We start from the raw sequence: 27,407 nt of genomic DNA on the forward strand, positions 1-27,407 counted from the left end.
CACGGTTTAAAGCACACTGAGCAAATACGAACACTTTATAGTTAACACCCTGTTAAACTTAAAAGGGCAAGAAGAAAACCTTAAAGATGTGCAATACCTGCAGACGAGACTGGCACAGATCCCACAAATAACACCCCCTCAAATCCTATCTAGAGCTCATCACTGAGGAAGTCATTCATACTCAACAGTATTAGCAACTACTACTAAGTACAGTAAGTACATAAATCACTGCTCAATTGCATTTTCATGAGTCAGCTAACAACTGCTAAAACAGAGCCCTGAGACTTTCAAAAGTATCTTCTGAAGGCAAAGATGCAAATATCTACATGAAAGGCTTATTCCAACTTCCATGGCACAAAAACTGGAATTTCTTTAGCAAAACCAGCAAGCATGAAACTGCATTATATGAACTAACAATGCACTGGCTGCAACTGCAAATTAAATTGAGATCACACTCGAGCACTGGCTTGTGAAAATTTTTCTTTGCTCTAGATTCTAAAGAAATTGTCCTTCCCTCAATACTCAATGTCTTCAGGCTGAGACTAGAAAGCTGATTTCAGTGTTTCTCATGGATTCTTCAACATCTACTGAACATTCAAATTCTTGTTTTATTTATAGTACTATCTGGAAACTGAGTAACTATTGGCATAAAACGAGTTTTATTCTAACCTCAATTTACGGAAACAGGAAATGATGGCAAACCTTATCCATGATAACTCTGGACATTAGGCATGCTGAGCTGATGGTGGTAGTGATGGGCAGAAGATCTATTTTCAAAACCCAGTTCTAGAGTGGTACATTCCCTACGCTGCTTTTGTAAAAACATGCATGAGTATTTGCTGGAAGTAATCTTGTGTAGAACTCTAGCAGTTCTGTGAAACAAAAGAGGAAGTGTAAAGGGCACAGACCTACCCTGAATTTCTCCTTGTGGATCTTTGTAGTACCACTTCTGCATGGCTTCATGGAACAAAGGCATTGAGGAACCCTTTGCTCTGTGCTCTTGAATTTTTGCTGCTAGTCTTTCATCATCAAGGGCACTGTCCTGCAGGTATGCCACCATCTTCTCTGCTTGCTGCAGGAGACATCAAAACCAGCAAGGAATACCAGAGTTAGATGTCTGCATACAGATCTGAAAATGAGTGTGCCAAATACAGCCCAGTGCTCAAAAGTGCACCAGGAATTATAAGCAACTCAAGGACTGGTGTAACTGCACCACAAACCCTCAGCTCAGTCTACCACCATGTCAGGATCCTGAGTAAGCATGGCTGACCTGCTTAAGTAAAGCTTTAGAACACTTGCCAACAAGGCCCCACACAGAATCATGGTGAAAAAATAAAGCATTCATAGGAGCACTAGCATGAAAAATACTCTGCATCCCAGCTGTTGCTAAACTTCCATACATGCAGTCTGCACTCCATTTAGGTATTTAGTTGTGGTTTTTTTTTAAAACCTGTTCGACACATTGTTTTATGGTTTCCAAGGCAAATGGTAAGGCTACTTGATAATGGTCGTAAGCACTAGGATCTCTAGCTCTCTAATACTAGGTATAGTACCCTTATTCAGAAACATACTACTTCAGCTTGAATTACTCTCCAAAATAATAATAGAGGGAAGAAAAGCAGCTTTCAAGTATGCACCACAGAGTGTAAAGTTTCAGCTGTATTTCTGGTTTTATGGGCTTCAAATATTTTTTTGCATGTCAAGTTACTCCAGTCTCACAACTGTCAACAACAAAGGAATTGAAGAAATTTCACCTGCTCTAGGTGTTTGAGGCCCTCTTCATCATCTGGGTCAGTAGGAATGTTGCCCATGCCTGGAGCAGCCGTGACAGGTGTCTGAACTGGCCGCAAAGCAGGATTTGAATTGGAAACAGGAGGAGAAAGATGAGCAGGAGAAGCTGTGTCTGCAGAAATCTGTGGCAAAGGTTGAGCAACTGAAGCCAAATCTAAAGAAAAGTGTTAGAGATAATGAACTATCAAATGAAAACTTACTGTAGAAAATCATTCAACAACTCAAAATTAGCACCAAAGCAAAATGATTTTCAAATCTTCCTATACTGGTACTGTTTACAGCAAAGGCACCCAACCTAACTTCAAGGAACAGTTTAAGTCCAAATAGCGCAGAACTCCACACATTCCAGTAATCCTGCTCCCTGGCCACATACATTTGCCAGGCTATCTGCTCTACAACAATAAAGCATATCCACAACTAGCTGATGTTTCTCTAGACTGTGTTGCAAAGTGAAGTACTTGTACACTGCAAGCATTTGAGACAGTATGTCCAACAAATCACGTGTTTTTAACCCAGTTGGTGAACTCTGTCTCTTTGCCTCCACATTCCAGTCCTTGCCTCTTAAGAGGCCAACTTAATCACAATGAGTAATGGAAACTTACTAAATTTACCTATCGAGTTTATTACCTTCCCCTCTGCTGGACATTTTGGCTGGTGTTGTATTCTCCATTCGACTCTCTTTATCCTCTGTTTTTTCTGTTCTTTCTGGCAAAGACTCTTCCTTCCTTTCAAAAAGACTCGTCTGCAGCAGGTCTGGAGGCTGGGATTTCGGTGGGGTATCTGACCTAGCAGCTGGTGAAGACGCTTGGACTGCTTCTTCCACTGCTTCTGTAACATTGCATAAGTCTACGTAACTGAATTAATGGAAACTCTACCCTGCAGCATAGAACAGATGTGCAAGACGTTCCCCTTACCTGCCACTGCTCTATCTGTTTTCTCTCCCTCTTTCTTGGTGGTCTTTTCATGATCTTTGGCTTCTTCATTGTGGCTCCCTTCAGAGTCAGATCTTTCTTCACCTTCCTCCACAGGTCGGAAGTCCATCTCCTGCTCCTCAGGGATTGGCTCCTTCTGCACCTTCTACAAAGTCAACACAACCATTCATAATCCATTCCCAATGTAACAGGATACTTGCTCAAAGCAAACAAAGGGCCCAAGACAGCTGCTCACCTTTAAAGAGAGAAACGCTCCAGAGGAGTCAAATGTTCCCATTTCTTCTTCTGCATCTTCTAAGCACCACTCAGGGAGACTATCCCTGTCGTCATCCATGCTGCCGCTCCCACACCGCACCCGTCGATAACCCCGTTCGTCGTCTCGTTCCCGGAAATCAAACTCAAACCTCCGCCGACGCTCCATGTGCTCTCGCCAGCCTGCAGAACGAGGGCCGTCTAAGGTAGGGGGAAAGCAACTTTACAACACAGTCCTAGGGGTAGTAGCTTACTTGGGAGGGTGAAGGAGTCAGTGAAGAGATGACAAAGTGACAGAGAAAGGCCCTACAAGGTACAATCCAACTGTGAAAAGGCATCTTGGAGGACAAGGGAAAGAAAATGAGTATTTTGCCATTAAGCAGGAGACTTTCAAATATTGCTCACTGTATATTCCCCCACATTATAAATTGTATTATGAGCATTATAAAAACCAAATAAGGCTAAGAAAATTGGGTTACATAACCTAAAACATGCTGGAGCACCAAAACAGAACAAGCAACACTAGATGCTGACTGAATTTACCAGCCATCATTGACTTAAACCTTCTCTGGCATCTTTGTAAGATTTCGTGTTTACTTTGAAGCAATCTGCAAAGTCACATCCTGACCATACCACCCAGAGACCCTTCTGTGCATAAACATGAAAAATGGACTGCCAACTGTCTGAATACCTTTGAAAATACTGTTAAGACTCTCAAATATTAACTTTTTAGCCATGGAATACCATAACTTGGAATGGTAAGGAAAAAAAATGAGTGGGAAAACTGTCCAAATTGAAGTTTTATTTTAATTTTCTTTCTAATCTATTCAGAAAACATCTTCATTCAGCCAACCTTAAAATCCTCTGACTGCAGTCATGCTATTTAAACTGTAAAAATCTTGCTGCTAAGGAAAACAAATTGGGAGTGAAAGGATTGTAAACGGCTTTCCATCCAATAGAAGCTATCTTTACCATAAAGGTGGAAAGAAAAAACAAAAGCATCTTAAGTTTTTAAGCATCTTTTCTGGAGAAAAAAAAATTAAAACAAAATTCTTTTTAGTCTCGGAATTTGTGCAATCAGTGCAGTCTCACTGTTCATCAGATGGCTACCAAAAAAAAACCCCATCACAGCAAAAGAAACTGTGTCCTCTGTTCCATTTGCATCATATGAATGAGGAATGTTCTCATATCAACCCTAAGTATTTAATAGTAACCACGCAAAAATCAACTTTTGTCTCACAAATGCAGGAAATGTAAAATAAGCCCCTTTTAGAAGCACTAAGAACTTTAAGGTTATATTTCATCAAGGAAACACAGAAGGTTAGGCTTTAACCAAGCCTTCGCTATACCATATGTGCTTACCTACAAATAATTCCACTGTATAACTTAATCCATGCTTGTAGTTATGCCTTGGAAACTAGTAACTGACATTTTTGGTACGCAAAACTGTCAAATCAATGTTCTGAGGCTATCTTTTTAACATCATTAAGGAAAGATGTAAGGCACAGTAAGCTTGCACTTATCCCATCTCTTCTGTCTGCTTTAAAGTAGTTCTTAACATCTTAGGCCTGTTATGTCAACCTCTTGCTCATCAGTAACTTCTCAAGAAGTATGTAAGCAAAGGCAAAGGCTCACTGAAGATGCAGCAATGGAGTAAGTACTCCAGACACCTCCCAAAACACTTCTGTACGCTGAACAGCTGGACAGGGTGCTGGACCACCTTGTCTAGGCTGTGCTTTTGACAAGAAAGGTTAGACCAGATGATCCTTAAGGTCCCTTCCAAGCTGGTATTCTATGAAGTAATAGTCATTTTCCACATCCTCTTCGTAAGAGGATGTCTGCAACACACCCCACGCATCCCTGCCCACAGCACTCTAGACTCCAACTTGGTGCAAATTCAGGAGGTGCAGATTTCTTTCTTTTCAAGCAAGTCAGACATACGAACATCTCATTAGAATACTGCTAAATTTTGAAAGAACAAAAGCATCTCTGGGAGCAACCTACAACTAAGCAGGACATGGTCTACCTACCTAAGAGGAGGCCTGGCACTGGAACTCCACTGATAGGGTATCAGAAGCAGTGTTAACTTTACCTCCCCCCTTCTCATAAGAAAAATCAACGCATCAAAACCAGGACTTCCTCTGGAATTGAAGGGCTTTTCCCAAGGTTTAAGTGTGAGAAGTTGCTGACAACCAGGCTGCATTTCTGATTAAAACCACAGGCAGGCATCTCCTCAGTACAGTACGCAACGTCTGTGTTAGGTTTCCCAATGCATGGGAGAAAAAAAAAAAAAAAAGAGCTATGGTCTGAACCTGGCAATTAGTGTACAAACATATTAACATCTCTGCCTGCTTGCTGTCCTGGGACTCACCAATAGCTGAACATCTCTTCTTCAGTTCTCTTTTGCATAGAAGAGGAAAATTCAGTATTAAGAACCTTCCGTACAGCAGTAAAGGGACCATCTTGAGACTATGCATTGAGAAAAGCCTTGATTATTTATACATGGTTCACACCCCTATACCAGGAGCACAGGCTCGTCATAGTGAGACCCAGAAACATGGTTTTTGAAGGTGATTCTCAGTATTTTGTTAATTCCAGGTATCTTCAAAGTTCAAATTAAGAACTTAAGAGATTTTGTTTACCATATGGTCTGCTTGCAAAGATTTAGTCACAAAACCTCCTTTTATAATTCATATTTTCAGAGCTAGGAAGACAATGGAAAAGAAGAGGAAAGTGGAGCAGACACATACCCTTGTTTCTTAATAACAACAAAGGCTTACAAAAGCCCAGTTAAGAGTACAGTGAGCAACTCGGGTGTGAAGTACAGGGCTGCCAATCTTTAAAGCAACACAAAAGTAAAGATAAATCTTAAATTCTTACCTAAAGTTTTTTAAACAAAACTAAAGACAAAACATGGCTTTAAATTCAGCCCTATAGTATCATCAGGCACCAGTTATATGTATATATATCTCAAGATCCCAAGGTAAAAGAAATAATGTTGAGCTGAATTTAGCCTTTTCACCTATAATGTAATCGTTAATTACAAGAAAGGACTATTAGCAGCTTCAGGAAATCCAAGTACACTTCAGTCTCAATTATTAATAGCTATTTATCTCTTAAAAGTTATATTCCCTAATTCAGAGAATAATTCAGTGTACACTGAAACAAAACTAACCACTATGTAAAAGGCAAACGAATAGTACACATAACTTTTTTTGCCATATATTGTACATGTAACTTTCATTTTTATTTTGCTCTTATTTTGCAACTAGTTTTTATTTTGCTCAAGATATTTTAGCTGCTTTAAGATATTCAAGAAGCACAAAACACAACACCCCAAAAACAAGTCTACTTGATTGATTCCCTGAAAAGGGAATGAGCCAAGATGAATTTGACAAAAACAGCAACCAAAAAAATATTTATATGATTACAGACTTAAAAACCAAACCCAAACCAAAACCCCAAAGCACCTATACATAATTCTCTAGTTTTGATACAGAAAAGGTTTTGTATGTGTATCTGATAAAATGGACTTGGCTCTGCAAATCTGAAGTGCAATCACTGTATGAATGCAAGAACTGGAACAAGAGGCTTTTTAGGTAACCAGTCATTAAATCATTATAAAATGAAGGCTAAAAAAAAAAAAAGCAAAACCAAACCAAAACCAAAAAAGCAAAACCCCCAAAACCCATGACCAACAACCCACCAAAAAAAAAAAAAAAAAATCAATGGAACTTTGAAGCAACCTGTGACTTTAAATCTATTTAGCATATAGTTAACCTGTCTAAAGATCCTATTTCACATCTACAATAGCAGCAATACCACATTTATTCAGAAATACCAGCAAAACAACTTTTCCACTGTATAGGCCAAGTAAAGATGTCTTTTCATCAGACTTCCAGTCCTAATGCAGACACGGTACTCAAAAAAGTAGAAAACCCCATAAACCTTGACTGGAAAAGCCTGGTGATACAATCCAGTTTTCATGCTGCAAAACCAGACAAGTTAACATCCCTATGAATTAAGTAGAAGTACAGAAGCATTAAGCTTGTCTCCGGAGAAGCCTCACCCATTTGCTTCTTCACTACCAATACTCAGATGATCCCTCACTTTACATGTGAGAGGAGAACAGTTTAAAAACAGCATGGATGCATGACAGACCCCTTTAAGTATGTCAAGGGAGTTAACTTCAGATAAGGACCACAGAATCCATGCAACTATCTAGAGGCACAAGACTGCTTCAGCAGCCGCAGTGCACCTTCTTGATCCTTTGTGCCTAGTAAGAAAGCACAAAAGGAGCAGATTTAGGTCAGCCATTCTGCAGCTAACACAGCTAAAGGAACAATAATAATTCAAAAGCTGGAAAAACAGTGGCCTGTGGGAATCAAAGTGTTCTTTGCTTAACAGCAGAAGACAATAAACTCAAGCCTGACAACTGCTATGTTCTTCTAATCTGTTCTCACCCAAAAGGGAAAAAAAAAAAAAAAACAACAACAATAAGCAGCACACATTCTAGTAGGGAATATGCAAAACCAAGTGAAAGGAAGGTCTAGCTAACTGACAACAGTACTCTGAAGACATTTCTCGATTTTTGGCAGGACACATGATTAGTACTATTATCTAACACCAGAATAAGTATAAAGAAACTGTTTAAGCCATGCCAATTTGAGTTAAATTCTTTGTTTAAAGCAAGAATACGATTAAAACCATTTTGATAGTCCTGTGGCTACTACTAACAGGAGACTTCAAATACAGCTCTGAGGGAAGTTGAGACAGAACAATACAGCACTCAGCTCAGCCTCTACCTCAAAATTAGCAACTTCTCTGCAGACTCACAGAACTTTTAGGACAGGCTTTTCATTACACTTGCTAAAACTAATTTGTAAGTGAAGTTAACTTAATTGTTATAGCAGCTAAAATTCAAACAAGCAGTAATACTTCCTGTGATGGAAGATGAGTTTTCAAAACCCTCCACAAAAAAATCTTTCAAAAGAGATGACAAGAATGAACTTCTGAACTTTACCATCTATGCTTCCTTTTAAGATAAAGCACACAGATTTGTACTGACAAACAGTCCACTCCTGAGTATCAAGGAAAGGTTTGGGTTGGAGGGAACTATAAAGTTCAACTAGTTCCAAACCCCCTGCTTCTCCTTTTCCTCAGGGCTGCTCTCAATCCATTCTCTGTGTGGCACGTATTTGCGCTTGGGGATTGCTCTACCCACATCCAGGACCTTGCACTTGGCCTTGTTTAACTTCATGAAGTTCACATCATGAGGTACATCAGCCATGAGATATAATCACAGCTGGCCTGATGACATGTGAACTATATAACAAAGCAGCAGTGTCTAATGAACAATTATGATCAAGCCCTGGGGAAAACTACATTGCTCAAAATTTGCCCTTTAGCTCTGCTCTAAATCCAAAACATCTGAAAATACATCTAGCCCTGGGCTCGCCACTGAATTTTAGTACAAGCTAACAGTTGTTTGAGGATAGAATAATACATAGCTCTGGTGATGGCTAGGAACAGAGATAACAGTTGCTCACAATCCTTACAGTAATGAAAGTCTTTGTGGCATTGAAAATGGTGACAGATCTATTGTAAGAGCAAGTGTGGCTTTCTTTAATTGAGGAGAAAAAGTTGTCCACCTCAGCCCAAAAAACATCCTGTGCTTCCTTTGCTTCCCACATAAAGATGTGACAGTAGAAGAGCCACAATATTTTCCTAGTTCCCAGAAGCCTTCTGCAGCCAAAAGATGGCCAGAACCAAGATCCCACAACAAACATGACTGGCTAGCCAGATCTTTTCCAAGTAGAAAAAAAAAAAAAAGATTACATATGTGCATACATGTATATTTTTATATATGTTTCAGCCATACTACTCAGATACCAAGCTCCACTTTGTATTTTTCCTGCAACTCTAGCAAAGCAGTGCTGGAAAGCAGGCGCCACCTCCCTTTCCTCTGCTTTCCCCATGCCCTTTCCCTATAGCCATGGCTGCATTTTTCTCCAGATCTCCTCTCACCTGGACTGTGAGGGCGCCACCTCTCACCATCCCTCCGTGACCCAGCCAGTCGCCAGCCTCCATCATCATCTTCCCCATTTTGTTCCTCCCTGAAGATGCGCCAGTTTTCGCTCTCAGAGCGTATAAACTCATGCTTTCTCCCTGTTGTTGCTGTCCCACCTTCCTCAAAGTTTGGTCTCACTGCAAAGAAAACACATACCCAGTGAACATCCGTCCTGTCTTTAGGAACCTAGAAACAAAACGGTTGAAATCGTGCTCCCTTAGAGGCATTTAATGCACTAGAAGCATTGACAGGAACCTAGGAGAAGAACAGAAGTTCATGGAAGGAAACACGTGACATACTTAGGAAATCTCTCCACATCCCTATGTATCTTAGGATGGAAAGACTGAGGAAAATAACAAAAGAAAGCAAAGAACACAAGAAATCACACAGGTAAGACAGAGAAGGAAAAGACAACAGTTTAAGAGACAAATGGAAGCATAAAAGGAAAGCCAAAGTATGCAGAGAGGATAAACTGCTGTATCATGAACAGTCTCATGCTAAATGAAAATGGGAACGCAGTAAACTAAACATTGCACACATTTCACATAAGCCAAACGTTTTCTACTTCTGTAATAAAAAGAATGAGATCTATATAGTTAACCCAGTAAGACATACAGCATTCCCTCAAGAAAAACAGAAGATTTAAGGTAGGATTAAGAGTTAAAGGAAAAAACTTTAAGCAGTGTTTACATTATCCTGTGAATCCATCTTCTGGAGAGCCAAGGTCAGCATATTAAGAGTGAGAAGCACCTATGCAGCTTCAAGGATGAGTCTACCAAGAGTTTAGTACATAGTCTTTTAGTACATAGTCTTTTAGTTCCGAGTTTGCATTACATTTAAAATAAACCAAAATCCTTGAGTACTTAATGAAGAGCGAAGAGCAACACTGCCACAAAAGGATGGTGTGAATAATAAAAAGAATCCACATATACACAAATAAGTCAGGTTAAACATAAACAGGGCTTTCACTGTTGACTCATCCTGACTTGGATACACCACTAGTGAAATACTGGGGAATACTGGATTTGGGTGGGGTTTTTGTCATCTTAAATCTCTGAAAAATGTCACACAAAAAAATATAATAGGAGGTGCAGGTAGGCCTCTCATTATTGCTCCTTTGATAAGCTTTGCATCATAGAAAACTAGGAGACAGAGCTACGGAGCCAACTCAGTGGAAAGTAAAATAACACAGAGATAGTAACCCAGAAGAGAGCTGCAATCCAACAGACAGGACCAGCCTAAGACCCAGATGATAAGGAATATGCCTCATTCTTTCTGAACTTATTTTTAAAGTGCTACAAGAAATAAAAATGTGGGTTTTGTTGTTTTTTTTTTGACTCTGCAGCACAAGACACTCAAGTTTCCTCATTAAAACAGTCACCAACAGAAAAATGTTAATTTGCTATTTGGAGACCAGAAACGGTATTATTTTTAGAGATGTAAATAATCTTTTCAACAAAATTCACAGCTATTACCTGACACTCACACAGTAACAGTAATTCTAGAGATTTCAGACTCCATTGGTTAAGGAAAAGAAGTTATTTCTTTCCATTGTTATTAAGTTCAGTTAAGATTCTGGAGACTGCTCTTAAACACTGGCAAGCCATCAGCTCACAGGCTCTGCTCTACTCTTCCCAAGAGGTACTGTGAAGTCTACTTGGCCGCTGAATAGCTGTGCCTCTCTGCAGCTATACATGTTACAGGCATACCCAAGGCAACTCAAGTTTTCTTAGACCTTGAGACAGCTGGGTTTGCTCCCAAGAAATGAGCTATCAAAGCCTGGGTTTGTATTTTGAACTTGCAGCAAACGGCATCCCCGTTTGCTGCTGTGGAGTTTGAAACACATCTCTACAGAGGTGACAAGATGTCAAATGCTGTTTGCCAGGACCAGACTCAGATGGGCTATTGCTTCTCCTCTGATTTTAAATTCTACAGCATTAGAAATATAAGAAACAAAAGAATCAATTATAAGAGATATTATTTTTCTGAGGATGGTATCAGCTTTGATTCTGCAATCTTTCTGAACACAGCAGCACTCCAGTGTGTCACATCAGATGACTGTTCTGATGCCACACTTCAGTGGAATTAAGAGAAACAATGCAGTATATCATGACATACTGAATTTTTCTGGTACTAGGACATCATTGCAAGCAATATTCAGAAGACTGCAAAGTATGTGTCAAAACATATCTGACCTTGAACATTAAACATACCAGCCAAAAAACTGGTTCTTTACAAACAAATTGATCACAGGTTAAAAATTAGAAAATAAAAAATAAAATAAAATAAAAAAAATCAAGCTAACAAAGTGACAAAAAGACTAGGACAAAGGTGTATACGAGACTACTCCTACAGCTTGCATCTAAATTCAGAACTTGCAAAGTCCCAGTATACTGTCTTTGCAAGCTATTCCTAGACTTGAGAATGCTCATTTCAGCTGAAATGACTTAGGTCAGAGAATCAGGATTTGGCAATGTTTTAAGGATAAAAAAAAACAACTAAAATGCAGTCTATGGTTTTTGCCTTGGACTAATTGACTGGACTTCCTTTAGAGAAGGAGCAGTAAAAGGGCACCTCTGTTCAAGTCTGTCACAAAGCCAGCAGTGGTGTTTACAGAAAACTTCAGATAGAGCCTAGCAGTATCCAGCCAAAAAAGCCTACAGCTGTGCAACACTGAACTGAAGGGAGACTGAGAAGAACAAGACTGCGATTCTGGGGTGTAGCCTGTGGCAACATGTTTAGGAAGAGGACTTACTAACAGAATGGCAAATAACTTCTGTTCTCCATGCTGTCAGGCCATGTTTCCTATGACATGCTCACTGTTTGTAAAGGATAAACAAGAAAATGATGACTGACAGTAATACTGTTTCCTCTACAGAGGAGAAAACTTGAAGATTCTATTGTTTTCACTTGGGCTCTCTTTCTGCTGCACAATTAATTCTTCAAGAAGAGGATAAAAAGAAAAAACACAGCAGCTAGTGTTTTTAAGGAATTCAAATAACTTTGCCTAGGTATGCAGCTCATTTTACAAAAGAATAAAACAAATGGCCTTAAGATGATGTTTCTATAGAAGAACTACTTTCTCATTAGGACAGTATTTGCCATGCTAGGGACTCCACAGGAACACATACATCATGAAGTGACTTACTTGTAACCAAAGTCAATGACAGAGATCAGAAGCTCCAATGACTATTTCCACATTCACATTGCCTGCCTCTCTCCATCAAATCTCAGCCTCAACAGTTGGTCTCATTGACATACACATCAAACACCACTCCATACCTTTTTTGCTCAATTGACCATCATCCACTGTCATGAGTATGGATGAAATGAATTCAAAGGAATTAACAAGAGTTCAGTTCTGTAACACACACCAGGAAATCACATACTGTAGCTACTCCATCTGCTGTACAGACACATTAATTTTTCAATCCATCCAGTAGAATCAGATTAGAAAACCTGTGACCAGATACCATGTGCATTCTACAGTACAAAATACAGTTTGTAATAAAATACGGCTTCTTAAAATAAGTTAAAAAGCTCTGCCTGTAGTGGAAGATCAACTTTGCTCAAGTATAGAATGAAAGGGGAAGGGCAAGTCACATTGTCCTATGGGCTTACCACAGAGCCGGGAGTCCCCTTGCACTACGTTATTTGCCCTGGCTCTAAAGGTCACACCATGCCTACCACTATTTTCAGTGCTGTGCCTGAACATGTATTAAAATGTTCCATACTAACGAAGCAAAGAATTAATGTTTTGCAATTTAGGGTTGGGGGAAGGTTAAAGAGAGAAAGAGAAGAAAATAAACAGGGAGGATTTTGTTTCCTAAGCAAGAAAGTCTACATTAATAAGTTTTCCCAGCAGGCTTTCAGTAGTTTTACTGCAAACAACCACAGCCTTTGTTTCTCAGATCCTCTTACATCTGATGTTCGATTAAAGCCCTCACATTAGCAGCTCACCAAAGGAAAAAAGTGTGAAATACTACTGCATTACAAAGCTGTCCTCCAGCGATAGGTTTAGTAGCAATCTGCACAGCCATTCAGCTAAAATATCTTCCCTAAATAACTGTTCTCATCTGACAAGAGAGAAAATAGCTGAAGTGAAAGTGGTTTCACTGACTGCATGGAAACAGCAGCCCACCTATTCTGCATTGCTGCATCCTTGGGCATTAGCAAAACCCTGTGATTAATTCCATGTTTCACAAAGGAGCAATGTGGAGATGGAAGGGAAGTGGCCAGATCTACACCTTCTGACCAGCATTAAGCTACAGTTCAGCAACAACCCTCTCAGCTTTTCACATGGAACTTTTAACCTTATTCGAACCTAAAAAATTATCTTGACAAAGGTGGCAAGGGGAAATGCACCCCTTCCCCAAGCAAGTGTTTAAGGATTTCTCCTTGGCTGCTAAGGATTTGTGTTGGGTAAAGAAATGCTCCTAACAAACCAGCATTCTTTTCCACATGATCAGAGCTAACCGGCCCCCCTGCAGGCAAAATGACCAATCAAATCAGCTTCACATGAAAACCAACCCCCCAATCCCCCCCCAGCACTATAAACACAGGAATGAGACATACAAACCCATTTTAAAAGTGATTTTTGGTGGGGTTTTGAAAAAAAATCTTTACCAACCACTTGGGGGAAGTTCTTTCCAGTGCTGGGACCAATACACAAGACCAGCCCAGTCCCTCTCCTGAAGCCCAGGTTCTTCCCCTTCTTCTGCACAGAAACCCTTCAAAAACCGGTAAGTACACAAAGCAATCATTTTTCTTTGGTTTTTTGTTTGTTTTGTTTTTTTTTTTACTGTACAATTAGAAATTGTTCTGCCATTCTTTATTCAAAGAACTCAAAGTTGTTCTCAGGGCACACAGTAGTTTTCCTTCTAAAGTTTGCTAAATTAAGTATCATCTTCAACAAAATGGTTTGATTCCCCCCACCTGAAAAACAAGGGCTGTAATCATCTGGAAAAGCATTTTCTAAAAGCATACAGAGTAAAAACAAAGGCATCATGCAGGATTTTTTTCAGAAAGATTTCAAGACAAACAGCAGGAATACCACTGTAGCTGGGTGTTACCTGGCCATGCGTTATGAAAATGTCATCCTCACCTTCTTGCTACATTCACTGTAACTCAGCATTTAACTTCAGTACCATAGTAAATTAAAGAAGTGACCATCACCTCTTCAGGTCTGCTGCTACTACCAACTATAATTACATCTCATACCCTTAACTATTTTCAATCAACGCATTCTCTGTTCATGGGCACCAAGTATGAACTCCAATGTCCTAGAATACTCCGCCATTCCATACAAGCCATTAGGAATTTTGCATCACACAGGGCAGAACAGCTCTTCAAAAACAGTAAGTTCACAAGAAACGGATGGCAGCAGACTTCTATTACTACAGATTTACATCAAATAAAACCCTCCCTCAACTGTAAATTTATTCCTCCATTAGCAATACTTAATTTTGCATTTTAAGCTTCTCTATAAGGATTTAATATACACTAGCATATTTTAAAGCCTTAAACAACATTTAGGCAACGTCTCAGTGAAGTTTTTCTGCTTCTCTAAAGGTGGCCAGACAAGATGGTCTGTTAGGGTTCATATGGATTCTCACAGCATTTTCAGCATGCTGTACTATGTGAAAATACATTGTACACAAAATGAAGCATTACGATATCCCCAATAATCAAGTATATAAGCAGCATTGTTTTCTGTATTGTAATAAAAAACTGGAGTGTAGGGAGGGATGTTTTTGAAGTGCATTCTGTAGTAAACTGTCATAGAAGGTCAAAAGTATGAGCTCTCACATGCTGAACTTAAAGGCACTTCCTCTGAGAAGTATTGACTTGGGCTCAACAAACTAAAGTTCCCACTTTCACAAGATTTATATGTGTAACAAGTCCTGAAAACTGTTATCTTAATTCTGCAGACTGCTTGGAAAAAACAGTTCGGTCAAACTACTGCTGTTCACCTCAATGAGGCATTAGCTACAAAACCTGAAGGACAAACATGTTTGAAATTTTAACTATCCTACTAACAACCGTAGCATAAGCTTTCAACCAAAGCAGTTATTCTAACTGAACTGCTTCCCACATTTCTAAGATTGCCCCCTTGTCCCCTCATGTAAATTACATGATGCAGTCATGTATACTGAAAACAACCCTTCATTTCCTAATATTAATGTCAGAGCATCTCAAGGATTGCCATTCAATCTAAAATCAACAATAGAGATTAACAGCATGAAAGTACCCTTTAAAAAGTGATAAACTTAGTTTGTTAATGCCTTTTTATTTGCAACATCTGAATGATGCCAGCTTTGAATACAAACCTCATGTTGGAATTTGAAACTAGTGCAAAGTTAAGCAGATCCAGGTCAAGAAAAGAGGGATTGTACACATTCCTGGAGCACCATCTGGGTTCTAATAAATCTTTGAATTGTGCTAGAGTTGCAAGCAGGTTTTGCAGTTACTCCCAGCAAACAGCAGGTCCTCTTGACTACCCTGCTCTCATGATGAAGCAGTGCATTACAAACTGCCTCAAATCGCTTCCAAGGTCAGTTAGAACAGATTTTTTAAGGAATAGAAGTTGGGCAGGTAGGGCAGCACTGCAAATGTCTCCCTTGAACATTCAGGCTGCTAAGAAGGCTGCAGGTGCATTGTACTGAGCTGTAAACAGGATGGAGGTGTCAAAATGCCTTCAACCGAGAAGGCAAACAAAAAGAAAATAGGCTGCTGTAAATGAGCTCCCCTGCAATCCTACCAGATCTCAGCAGCTGAGCTTCTGCTGTCAACAGAAAGGCTAAGCAAAAGAAAAGAGGAAAGCACATAGTGGCATGAAGCAGCAAGCTAAGAAAGAGATGTTACAACACAAGGAAGATCTCAATGAAAAAGGCAAAGCGTGGGAGATCAGTGTGCTAGATCATGAATTGCAGAAATGTAAGCAGTATCTTAGAGCTTTAAGGCAAAGAGGTTTTTTTGTTGGGTTTCTTCTTCCCCACAAATCATTAGCAAGCCATGTCAGTTTAGAACCTGACTGCTAGGAAAAGGGAAACCATGCTTTTGAGTTAATAAGGTAGTACTCATCCTACCTTGACTTATCTTACAAAATCACACAGAAGAGAGAAGCCAGAATAAGGGACAATGATGGCAGAGAGATTTAATAAGAGCTGAAAACTGACATACACACTGGAGCTGGTGATAGCAATTTAATTTTCAGTAGACTGGAAACAGGAAGGATTAGACACATTGAATGCATGATAAAAGACAGGTCAACATGCCAAAGGAGGTTTTGAAGTCATTTCTGACAGTTCCTGTCTTTCCAGACAAGGTCTATCAGATGGGAGATAGTGGGAGAAGGACACCCCAAAGCTACTAAGAGTTTCACAAGTCACGAACCATGAAAAGCAAAACCAGACAAACAGCATAACATGAGGGTTAAGAGTTTACATTAGACAAACCTGGATTAGAAGCACAGTATGTATTTAGCAGTGGACATGGGCATTCTCCAACAAACAGTGACCTGAAAATAAGAATTCTGTGAAGTTGAGTGTCTTTCCTAAAACATACCGTTTAAAACTGGGATTAATGCAGGGACATCAAGGACCAGGCAGGCCATGGGATCAAATCAGATGGTCCAAGTTTCAATAGTTTATCACCAGCAAGGAAAGAAAAGACTGGTATTTTTCTACTACAGCAGGCAAGCAAAGGAGTAGACAGAAGATAATTCCTTGTAAATTCAAAGTCACATCTACTCTTAAGTTGACTGTGCTTTGAGAATAAAGAGGACTAATCATCCAGCCTAAGTAAACTATTTCCCACAGGGCAGTTGCTCTTTTGCCTCTTATTTTAAACCAACTGCACTGCTCTATTCAGAGTTTCTTACCCATTTTTCCAAGCCCAAGAAGTTAAGATTTGTGGCTCTTAAAGCCAACAAGAGCTTTTGCAAGAAAAGCAGCTTTGGAACTCAAGCTTACACATTTCTAATATCATCACTGCCATCAATTTAGGTACTTAATATTTTAAATGGTCCTAGACAAGGAAAAAAAGAATTACAGATACCTCAAATGAGATCAGAGCAGTAACCTGGTTAACCTCAGCAGGCAAAATCCCCTGCTAGGAGTCTCAAGGAGGAGAGAGGACTCCTGTGAAGTGTGCTGTTGAGGTTAATGGAGGTTCTCTTTCTGAAGTACCTTTAAAAATCTGCCAGCAATGGATCCTCCCCCATAGAAAGATCCCAAATAACCCGACTGTGAACACTGACTAAATTTCTTCAGAGCTTTAATTCAACATTAAGGGATTACTGACCACCCCCGAAAGCTCCTTAACAAAACTGAGACCCTGCAATGCTAATAGCATTTTGCTCTGAGTAAAGGCTGCAGGCACTCAAGTATGCTACCTTAGCACTGATGTGTGGAAGATCTGAAGCACAGCCAAGAAGAATGTACCACATTAAGTATATTTTCCCTTTTACCATAGCACTGCAGAAAAGGCTTCTGTTACAAATAAGCCAGCATCAGATTCATTCCTAACAGCAGATGGTTGTTTTGCTAACCCAAATTACTTGGAGCAATGAAGCAGATGCTGCCCTCAAAATACCATCAGAATTTACAGTAACATACTAATTTTGGTTTTTGGTTTTGTGTTTTACTGTTGTTGGTTGGTTTTTGTGGTGGGTTTTTTTTTCCAGGAATGCATGTTTACACCCAGAAGCAGTTTGTTCTAAGTATTTTCCTCTATTCAAGCAAAGGGAGGAGTTCTTGTGGATACTTCCTATTCTAAGATGATAAAATCAAGGCACAGTCCACAGCTCATACTGAGCATCATCACTGTCATCTTTCCCAAAGATGCCCATTTTCCAATTGCCTCAAGGAATCCAGAAGGGCTTTTCTAAATCTTGGCACAAGGACTCTGCTCTACAGACAACTGACTAACCATCTCATTCCTGAAGCATTTAAAGTTGTATTCAAGTTACTGTCAATTCTGTAACATTGCAGCAAGACTGAAAACTGTCATTTAGAGAGCAACACAGCACACCAAAGATCAAACTCAGGTGAAGGCTGGGGGTCAAGCTATAAGCTAAATGGCCTATGATCAGAAGGGTACCAGCAGCCTGGTACTACTAACCAGGAGAATCTCAGTAAGCTCATTGTATTCTTTGGCACAGAGAGCAGTTTTAAAATACTCCTTCTAGGAGATGTAAATTGGAAAATAAAAATGAGGGGAAAACCCACCAAATTCTACTCAGACCACCATCCACTCTACATCCTTTGACTACAGCACAGAGAGAGGAAAGAGCTGGATGGTTCTGAGAACCTACAGGAGGAAAGGAAAAATAAAATGGAGCTAAATGTTCACTGTGATGTCAAGTGTCATACTCAGAATGCATTAAGCACAAGAAGAGCTAAAGAGAACGTTCTGTTAGTACTAGAACTTGGTATCAAGATCAAGTAAACAATCATGAAAACTGCTGGTTTACAGGATCAAAGATTACAGGAAAGATTTTTACCTTTCATCAGTTCATTCTGAAGTTCAGGATCCTTAGATCTAACATGTTTCAAGATAAAACTAAGCCAGCACTCTTTGCAGGGGGGAAATCCAATGTGCCTAGGCTGTTTGTATGCTTGTGTTATATACCAAAAAGGTCATAATTCAGAGAAAAGGTCAAAACTGATAGGAAATCAGCAAAATTGATGTATAATTAATGTATAATTATGATTTGCAGAATTTACATACATATTTTTAAATCTCTTTTGTTCTACAAACAAGCTTCACCACAACCTTCTTCAGGTAGGCTGTACACACTATGAAGTCTCTATTTCACATGAGCCCATATTTAGTTTTAATCTATCCAAGGTGATCTTTAAATATTCAGTATTTATAATATGGATTTAGAGTGGCCAGTGTCTTTCCCATCTCTGACAAGTTTAACAAGTTTTGCCATTTAGAAGTAAACCAAGGAGCCTAACATGTGAAACATCTAAATGTATCCTTTTTGCTGCCCACATGTGCAATTCTACCTTCACCCCCTAAATCCCGTACGCTTGCCGTCTTATTTTCTTACTTAGCCACTAACACAAAATAACTGCTTAGGCAGACTAGACTTCAAATTACACCACAGTATATTTTTCAGTATTGGTCTTATGCCCTCTTTTTACCTGACCCTTACATAAACAGCCTCAGACTCTCAGAAGCAGCTCTGCCCTGAGCACTGTAATTTTGCTGAACTGGACATGATGGGTGCAGACCAGCTCTCATTTCCTGAGCTAGGAAAATCTGAAAGGGCTACTAGGGTTACTAGGTAAACTACATCATTCCATCAAAATGCATAAACATGTTAGAGAAATAATATAGTAAACATAATTTCTATTGTATTAATAGTATTCGTAATAGCACCAGTAAACTTAAACTCTGCTAAAAAGAAGTTACAAAAACTGGTATAATCTGACAAAATTCAGTTTCTTTTCAGATACAACATGCCCAATTCCATCCCACTCAGCCCCAAAGAACTGAACATGCAACTCAAGTGCAAGTTTAGGAAGCTAAAGTATGAAAGTTTAATTTAAACAACTAAGCAGGGAAAAATTTGAGAAGTAGTCAGATTTTTATACTTAATCTTTTTTAGCAAAGTATTACCACAACAGTGGTAAATTCCTCTCCAGGCTCCCGACTTAATCTTCTCTGGATTGCAATGTATAAGCCCTCCTTTGTTGGCTGCAGTATTTCAACCCCTGCTGATGTGTCAAAAACTGTGAACATTAGGCAAAATACAAACATGCTGCACTGTATCACACTTTTTCCCCTTTTTTCCTCTTTTTTAGAAGATGACAACAGATATGATAGAGAGCAATAATACCAAATCCAGCGTTCCCCTCCTGACCCAGAGATACCTGAGGATGGTGACCAAGGATGGACACAGCACGTTCCAGATGGATGGTGCGCAAGGGAAAGGTCTAGCATACCTTCGAGATGCATGGGGAATATTAATGGACATGCGCTGGAGATGGATGATGCTTGTCTTTTCTGCTTCTTTTGTCATTCACTGGCTAGTCTTTGCAGTGCTTTGGTATTTACTAGCTGAGATGAATGGGGACCTGGAGCTGGACCATGATGCTCCACCTGACAACCACACTATATGTGTCAAGTACATCACCAGTTTTACAGCTGCTTTCTCCTTCTCACTGGAGACGCAACTCACAATTGGTTACGGCACTATGTTCCCAAGCGGGGACTGCCCCAGTGCTATTGCACTACTTGCAATACAGATGGTCCTGGGGCTTATGCTGGAAGCCTTCATCACAGGTAATCCTTCATAATTAATCTTTAAATAGAACAGCTGTAATAATTAGACTTAGGAAATGGAGCTATAAATAAATAATGATCATATTGATATCCAAAAAAATAACTAAGTCACTAGAAGAATGATGAGACTTCAGCTATGTAGTATTACAAGTTGAACGCCTTTCATTACAAGACATAAATTACGTAATATCAAGATCTGGACTTGAGACTTCCACTACTAACTGGATGGTGTTTGTGGCAGATACCTACTTATCAACCTCACTATCTCTCAACATTTCTTCCATGGAATTTGTTTTGATTTTAAGGTTTGCTTTAATCTAGCTGAAGTATTTCAGTTGAGCTTTAACGCCATGTTTAAGTACTCCTCAGTACTCAATGTAATGAAAATTTTTACAATGTCATAGCTATTCTGAGACATTTCAAGTTATGTAATTTGCAGGTTTAAATTATTTCAGAAGACTAAAAATGCATGGGTTAGTTGACTGTGTATTAAGAAAGAGCTTCCCCAGTCGCAGCACACCAAGATCAAGTACTATTTATTACCAACTACAGTAAATCGGGGCAAGCTGAAATATCTCCCTTCCAACAGCTAAAGATTACTCTCCAAGCATCACAGAATCATCATAGAATCAGACTGGTTTGGGTTGGAAAGGACCTTAAAGACCATCTAGTTCCAACCCCTACCACGGGCAGGGACAGTTTAGAAAAAGAAGCATTTTAGGAAAGCTGTGCTTTTTAAACAAAAATGGGTTACTGTGATGCCAGCCTAGAAGTTTTCAAAAACACAGGCTGAGGCTAGAAAGATTATGTTCACCCAAGTCTGCTTCTGTTTCACAGAGCTTGGAAGCTGCAGGCACTGTGCTCATATTCAGTTTGTTCCCTTCCATGATATAGGTGCTTTTGTGGCCAAGATTGCCCGACCAAAGAATCGGGCATTCTCCATCCGCTTCACCCGCTCTGCTGTAGTGACACACACCGAGGGGAAGCCATACCTTATGTTCCAAGTGGCCAACACACGCTCCAGCCCACTGACTAGTGTCCAGATTTCTGCTATACTTTACCAAGAACGAGAGAACGGGCAGCTGCACCAAACTAGCATTGACTTCCACCTAGACAGCGTTACTTCAGACGAGTGTCCTTTTTTCATCTTCCCACTGACCTACTACCATTCAGTCACTCCCTCCAGCCCTCTGGATGCCCTCCTCCAAAGAGAAGCTTCTCACCACTTTGAGCTGGTCATCTTTCTGTCAGCTGTGCAGGAGGGCACAGGGGAAATATGTCAAAGGAGAACATCCTACCTCCCCTCAGAGATCATGCTGTACCATCGCTTCGCCTCCGTGCTAGCCCGCAATGCCAAAGGCGAGTATCAGATCAAGATGGAAAATTTTGACAAGACTATTCCTGAGCTTCCAGCTGCAGCTGACTCAAATTGTCCAAGAAGGACTGACAAGGAGATCCGCATCAATGGACAGCACGTCGACAGCTTCCAGCTCTCCGAGGCTGGCCTCACAGAATAGAGAGAGCAGACTGTGAACTTAGTGCTTTTTTAATTATTACATTAAACTTTCAGGTTCCATTCACAGCCTTCTTTCCTTGCCTACCCTGCCATCTTCTAGTGATCTTTCTCTTTTTACTCACATCCTTTAGATTACAACATGATATGCAAGGTAAAAAGAACCAGTGTGACCATGTAAACTGAGAAGAGGCTGGATTAACCACCCAGGACAAAGTCAGGTACAAGAATCACAGTACTAATTCTTGGAAACTAGAAGAATTACCTGCTGAATTCACTAGACTATGATTAAAGCCACACTGACCCTGAAAGGAGAGAACTTCAAAACTCCTAAAGCTCACCAAAACCATAATTAACCAGACTGGGACAAAATGGACAGTATAAAAGAAAAATATCAGTCAAAACCAACATGAGGTCATTCAGTCAATATATAAGTTCTGGTATAAGCAACTCTGTTCATCCAAGATCCTAAGTTTTCTGTTCTCCTAACTCTTTGGGGGATACAGAGTTATATCAGACTTCAGATGGCCGAATTCACTCTCAGAAAGTACTGCCAACCTCTCATGGCAGTGAAAAGCACTCCTGCTGTGCTTATTAAGAAAAATTGTAAATACTAACTGTAGTTCTTCATTCTGCCAAACAGGAGAACATCTAATTTCAAGACGTGTCTATGAAGACAGTACCAAAAAATCTTGATGTATATGACAAATGCTGAAGTGGATTTTTTTTTCCATGTTTGGAAATACTGAATAAATTATTTAGCTGTAGAAAAGAGACTATTTAAATTAATGCACTTTTTAAAAGGACCGTACATTCCACGTGTTCTCACCTTTGCGCTGCTTGTCTCAAGTAGATCTGACCCAGAAGGATGCACTATGTATATGAGAATTAGAACTGCATCCATTTAATTTTATGCTTTTATCATCACTATTTGCCTGTACACACAGCATAAATATTGAGACACTTAAATCAATTTTAAAATAAAAAAAATTAAAACAAACTACGCATGAGACTTCTTTATTTAAGTGCCTCACAAGCCCATTGCAATTTGAATGCTGTTCTGAAGTTCCTACATAATTTAAGAAGATAAAGGATAAACAGAGTGATGGGTAATTATTTCCAAGCTCTCAACAAAAGCAGTGCCTATTATGTGTTCATACTTGAGCAGTCAAGCATCAAAATAAAGTAAAAGTCATCTTTCGAAGGTAAAGACTTTCCCCACAAACCAAGACAGCATAAATAGCAATTTTCATTGACAACAGCATAATACTCTATGAGCTACACTTCCTTTTAACTTCACTGAAGCCGTCGGCAACAGGAAAAATGATCAAGGTCTCTGATGAGACACTGTTTAACTGAATTCTTCTCAAGTTCCAAAACTCTGTTAGCTGAAGTATGTTCACAACCCAAAAGAGGTTACTTTGCTTTAGGGTCTGAGAAAATGGGAAACAGCCCTGCAGAAGTATTTCACACAGGGAAAGGGAAATGAGGCAGAAGGCAGACATTTTCAGTGCAATTAAATTCTTTTCCCAAAATTCAGTATCGCTTCCCTACATTCCACATCTCAGACAGGTATTATCACAGACACCCTCAAAATATCTTTTTTGTTTAGTTTAATGTAAAAGCATTCACAAATATTATGAAGCTTGGAGAGCAACACCCTATCAAGTTAAACTGCCTTCATCTCTACCTTTCTTAGTGTTGACACATAGCCAGGCTAAAGATTCCTCTTCAACCCTCATATCAGTACCAATAATTATTTCTTGGAAGAGTTATTTCCATGTTCTCTGTCAACAGAAGAAGAGTCCTACAAACCAAGAACCAGTGCAAGAGTAGTAGAACAGATTTCTGTGTCAAGTCTGAAATACCAGTTTAGGAAAAAAAGAGCAGTATTACGTGTGAGGTATTGTTTCCCCCACATATCGTCACATACTGCAGACTCAGACACACAATCGTTCTCAAATTCAGATGCATAATCCCAACAGGACAGTACTATGATGTCACCATTTAGAGCCAAAGATACAGAAAGCTGGTTTTAATTTCAATTAATGTCTTATCAAAGTGGGGGCTGCTTCATATGGTTTCTAAATAACTTGATGCTTTAAAGTTGTCCTGATTTTTATATAATTTTCTATTTATAGATTTGATTTAAAAGGATGTACAACAGCAAATATAAAGGCAAAACATGGTTAGTATACACTAAATGCTATCTTCAAATACTACATTTTGGAATGTCAAGCTGAGGAATACTGTAAAAGTAAATTAGACAAGCACAACTGTGTAACTACTTCAGAACAGCTACAAAGAAGAGGACAGACAAAACACCCCTATTGCTTTTCCAGTTCCAGAGAACTGGTGAATCATGGATGTCTGACAAAATACTGGAAGTACGCCATGACCCAGATTGGAACACAAGCCTAGAAAAATTGCTGATGGGCTCCAACGCAACAAAAACTGCACTCTACATCTTGACTAACACTGCAAGAGCAACTGGTGATGAACCTTCTTTGGACAAACTTGTGGCTATCAAGACAGAGAAGCAAAGCAAGCCAGGCTGAGTAAGGGTGTGATTCAAAGGAGTTCAACATCTTTCTTTGTAGTCACTTGGACACCCCATTTTTATATTCAAGTCATCTTAACTTACCCAAAAAATACACATTAGACAGAACTCAATCAGGTTCCACAAGTGACTCATGAAACATCTTGTTTAATCTAAATTACAGTTATTTACTAGCAGTGTGTTTAACTGCTGGTAACTAAACAAATCCCCTCAGCTACTAAACTGGTATTAGTCAAGAGGCTGCACAGAAAATTAGGCAGCTTTTGTGCAGTTCTAAAAGACAGCCATGATCAAAAAAACAGCTTGCTCATTTTCTCTGCTAATGGCCTCAGCTTTCCAGAAACGATTTGAGTTCTCAATGAAACCTGTCAGAACTGTGACAACCAGCAACAGAAACCCATAAACACTGTGTGCATCTTCAATTTGCATACACAAAGTAGGAACAGATCCTCTTCATGTTGAGAATCAGTCAAAGGTGAACTTGAAACTGTTGTGAGCACCAAAAAAGCAAACATTAATTTTTACTCACAGCATATTGATTGTATTTGAGAAATAATTCTTTGTGGAGGGTCTACTAGTTTTTCCATCTCATGATTTTCAATTGAGGGGCTCTTGTGTTGTCATTCATTATGACGATCCAGAAAAGTTTAATATTTGATCTCATTAATTTTGTAATGTGATCAGCCAGAACAAAGACAATGAAAAACTTAGCAAATTATGTAATTTGAGGTTAGTCCAAAGTCCTGTGAAAGAGCAATTTAAAACTGAAGCCCCATAAAGGTAAAGAATAAAATCCTAAACTAAGGAATTTAACCAGGGTAACAGAAACCAATATATACACCTGCTAAAGCATGTTAGCCTGAATTACAAGCTGCACGTCAATTCACTCCCTGACCTTTCTGCTTCCATTGCTTTGTGTGGTATACTAGCACTCGGTATTGACCTGGGACTTCTTTCGGCACATCTGTATCCCTATCTCATACTCAAAATATTTTGTGATTGGGAAGCCTTTACACAACAGTAACTGTATGTTCATTAATCAAGGCTTGAGTCAAAATAGACCAAACTTCTGTTGATACTTTTGTGCTCTCCACCTTATTTCTGTCTGAAGGTAAAGAGGAGATAAATGGTCCTCCACTTACCAGGACATTAAACTCTTAACAGAGATATGCAGCATCAATTACCACTGTTTAACTTGGGTTTTATACATTAAAACTTCAGAAAGATTGCAGGTATCTTGCCTTTATCATACTGTGCTACAGAACTCTTAGCTAAATAAGCTCAAACTAGAAGAGAAACAGACCAAGAAACTTAAAGAGGAACAACCAGGTGCTACAGAAAGCTTCATGATTTAAGCACACCATCCCTCGCAATGAGCTAGGACTTCCAAAAAAGCATACAATGACACCATCTTCCCTAGAAAATGAGTCATAGAAGATGCATTCTGAAGTCCTTATCTCTAGTAGTTGCTACAATGAAGACACTGTATACTAGCTGATGCATGAACCCCCAAGATCAGGCAGAAGTCAGCTTCAGTAGGACATCTTGCAAATAAATCTTGTAGTAAATCTTGCAAATAAATCATCTTGCAGTAAATTCCTCTCAATTTCAACTGAGATATACATCTCACCTTAAACTGACAAGCAGTATTTTTACCACAGTCTTAATCAGAAACGTGGTACATTCTACAGTCTGGATCTGCAAGTTCTTTAACTTCATCACAAGAACAGAAAGGGGCTAAATAAATCGAATCAACTGTGGTATACACTAATCAGTTAGTAAAAACACACAGTCCTGAAACCTCAGTAGTACTTAGTTTTTCCTATTTTCAGTTTTTTTTCCATAAGTTCTCTGAAGATAGAGACACTGAATGAAAGTGTACTAGCATATAAAGATGGATAACCTCAGACTTATCTCAAATTATTTTTAGAAGTAACCTCTTTCTAAAGAAAATAATGAGGAACACAAGCAACATATTAGTTTTGTCTTAACTTTGAACTTAAAAGCAGAAAACCAGAAGCACTCTTCAAAATATATGAAAATAAATTCCTACATAGAGAGAGGATTCAGAAGGCTTTGAAAGCAAACATGGTAATTTTAGACTCATAAAACATGCGTCACCATGCTAATCTGGAAGATTATTAAAATGGCAATTTATGCTACTCTCACTAAGAACACACCGACAACCAAGCAGGAATTAAAATACATTCCTGTCAATCTTTAATTGCAACTGAATCTTTTCAGTTTTGTTTGTCCTGAAATTCAATTTGCGATTGTCTTTTCTGACCTACGATTTATCAGTATGTTCACTAAGGAGGACACTTCTTATTTTAGGATAAGACTCCCTTCAGCAAAGACCGAAAGATCCTGGGTCCTAAAAAGACAAGACTCGCTGTCAGCAAGCTTCAAATCTCTCACTAAGCACAGCTGTGGTACATGCATATTGAAAATTGCCACAGAGAAAGAGCAAGGTCATACCAGAGAGCAATCAATGCACAGTCTCACGAAGCAGAAAAATCACTGCAGTTACCACATAACCAGTTGATAGAGGAGAACTTCTTGAATGTTCTTACCACTCTCAGAATACAGATTTTACCTAAATGGGTATGTTCCATAACCCACTCCAAGTTTAGCTGAATGTCCAAACAGACATACTGGGTCACAGTTAAGGATCTAGTATTCTGCCTGAATATGGCCAGTATGAAGCATTTAGGAAACAACAGGAAAGGAATGGCAGAGAGGGAGACCAGATAATAACCTGAATGAAAAGAAGATTCATACAATGATACCAACTAATTTAACAGACAGTAAATCCATCAGCATGGGAACAGCAGAATAATGATGCCAGGATTTACTGCACACTAGCAAGCATTCAAAAATAATTAACAGTTCACATGGTCCAGAAGTCCTAGTATCAAAGCAGCACACATCAAGAATGTTTAAAAGCTGCACTAAAAAGGCATATTGCCACAGCACACCTGTTAATCAGTA

The 27,407-nt window shown here is 39.2% G+C and overlaps 2 protein-coding genes across 19 annotated transcripts in view; one reads left to right on the forward strand and one right to left on the reverse strand.

The window, feature by feature from the left end:
* GIGYF2 (GRB10 interacting GYF protein 2) overlaps nt 1-27,407 on the reverse strand; it is a 75,578-nt gene that overhangs the window by 19,462 nt on the left and 28,709 nt on the right. For 11 of the 18 annotated variants that reach the window (XM_057429256.1, XM_057429253.1, XM_057429248.1 and 8 more), the window contains 6 exons: nt 9,003-9,182; nt 2,959-3,176; nt 2,706-2,868; nt 2,419-2,619; nt 1,755-1,945; nt 913-1,072 (listed from right to left, as the gene is read on the reverse strand). In XM_057429256.1, coding sequence (XP_057285239.1) covers nt 913-1,072; nt 1,755-1,945; nt 2,419-2,619; nt 2,706-2,868; nt 2,959-3,176; nt 9,003-9,182 — 1,113 coding nt within the window. The remainder of the gene's footprint in view (nt 1-912; nt 1,073-1,754; nt 1,946-2,418; nt 2,620-2,705; nt 2,869-2,958; nt 3,177-9,002; nt 9,183-27,407) is intronic. The other 7 variants (XM_057429254.1, XM_057429250.1, XM_057429247.1 and 4 more) reach the window with 2 other exon arrangements.
* On the forward strand, nt 13,688-22,855 carry KCNJ13 (potassium inwardly rectifying channel subfamily J member 13). Its single transcript, XM_057429260.1, has 3 exons — nt 13,688-13,787; nt 19,863-20,343; nt 21,238-22,855. The coding sequence occupies exons 2-3, from the start codon at nt 19,866-19,868 to the stop codon at nt 21,858-21,860; spliced, it is 1,101 nt and encodes a 366-aa protein (XP_057285243.1). The 5' UTR covers nt 13,688-13,787; nt 19,863-19,865; the 3' UTR covers nt 21,861-22,855.

Source organism: Pezoporus wallicus, unplaced genomic scaffold (assembly GCF_028554395.1).
Source record: "Pezoporus wallicus isolate ANWC-B61680 ecotype Strahan unplaced genomic scaffold, APGP_CSIRO_Pwel_v1 contig_593, whole genome shotgun sequence".
Lineage (NCBI taxonomy): Eukaryota > Metazoa > Chordata > Aves > Psittaciformes > Psittacidae > Pezoporus > Pezoporus wallicus.

Bases quoted from the DNA above. Each gene is read 5' to 3' on its own strand.
- KCNJ13 (XM_057429260.1), top strand. From the start codon at position 19,866: ATGACAACAGATATGATAGAGAGCAATAATACCAAATCCAGCGTTCCC. The intron at 20,344-21,237 runs GTAATCCTTCAT...TCCATGATATAG, and splicing joins GCTGGAAGCCTTCATCACAG to GTGCTTTTGTGGCCAAGATT.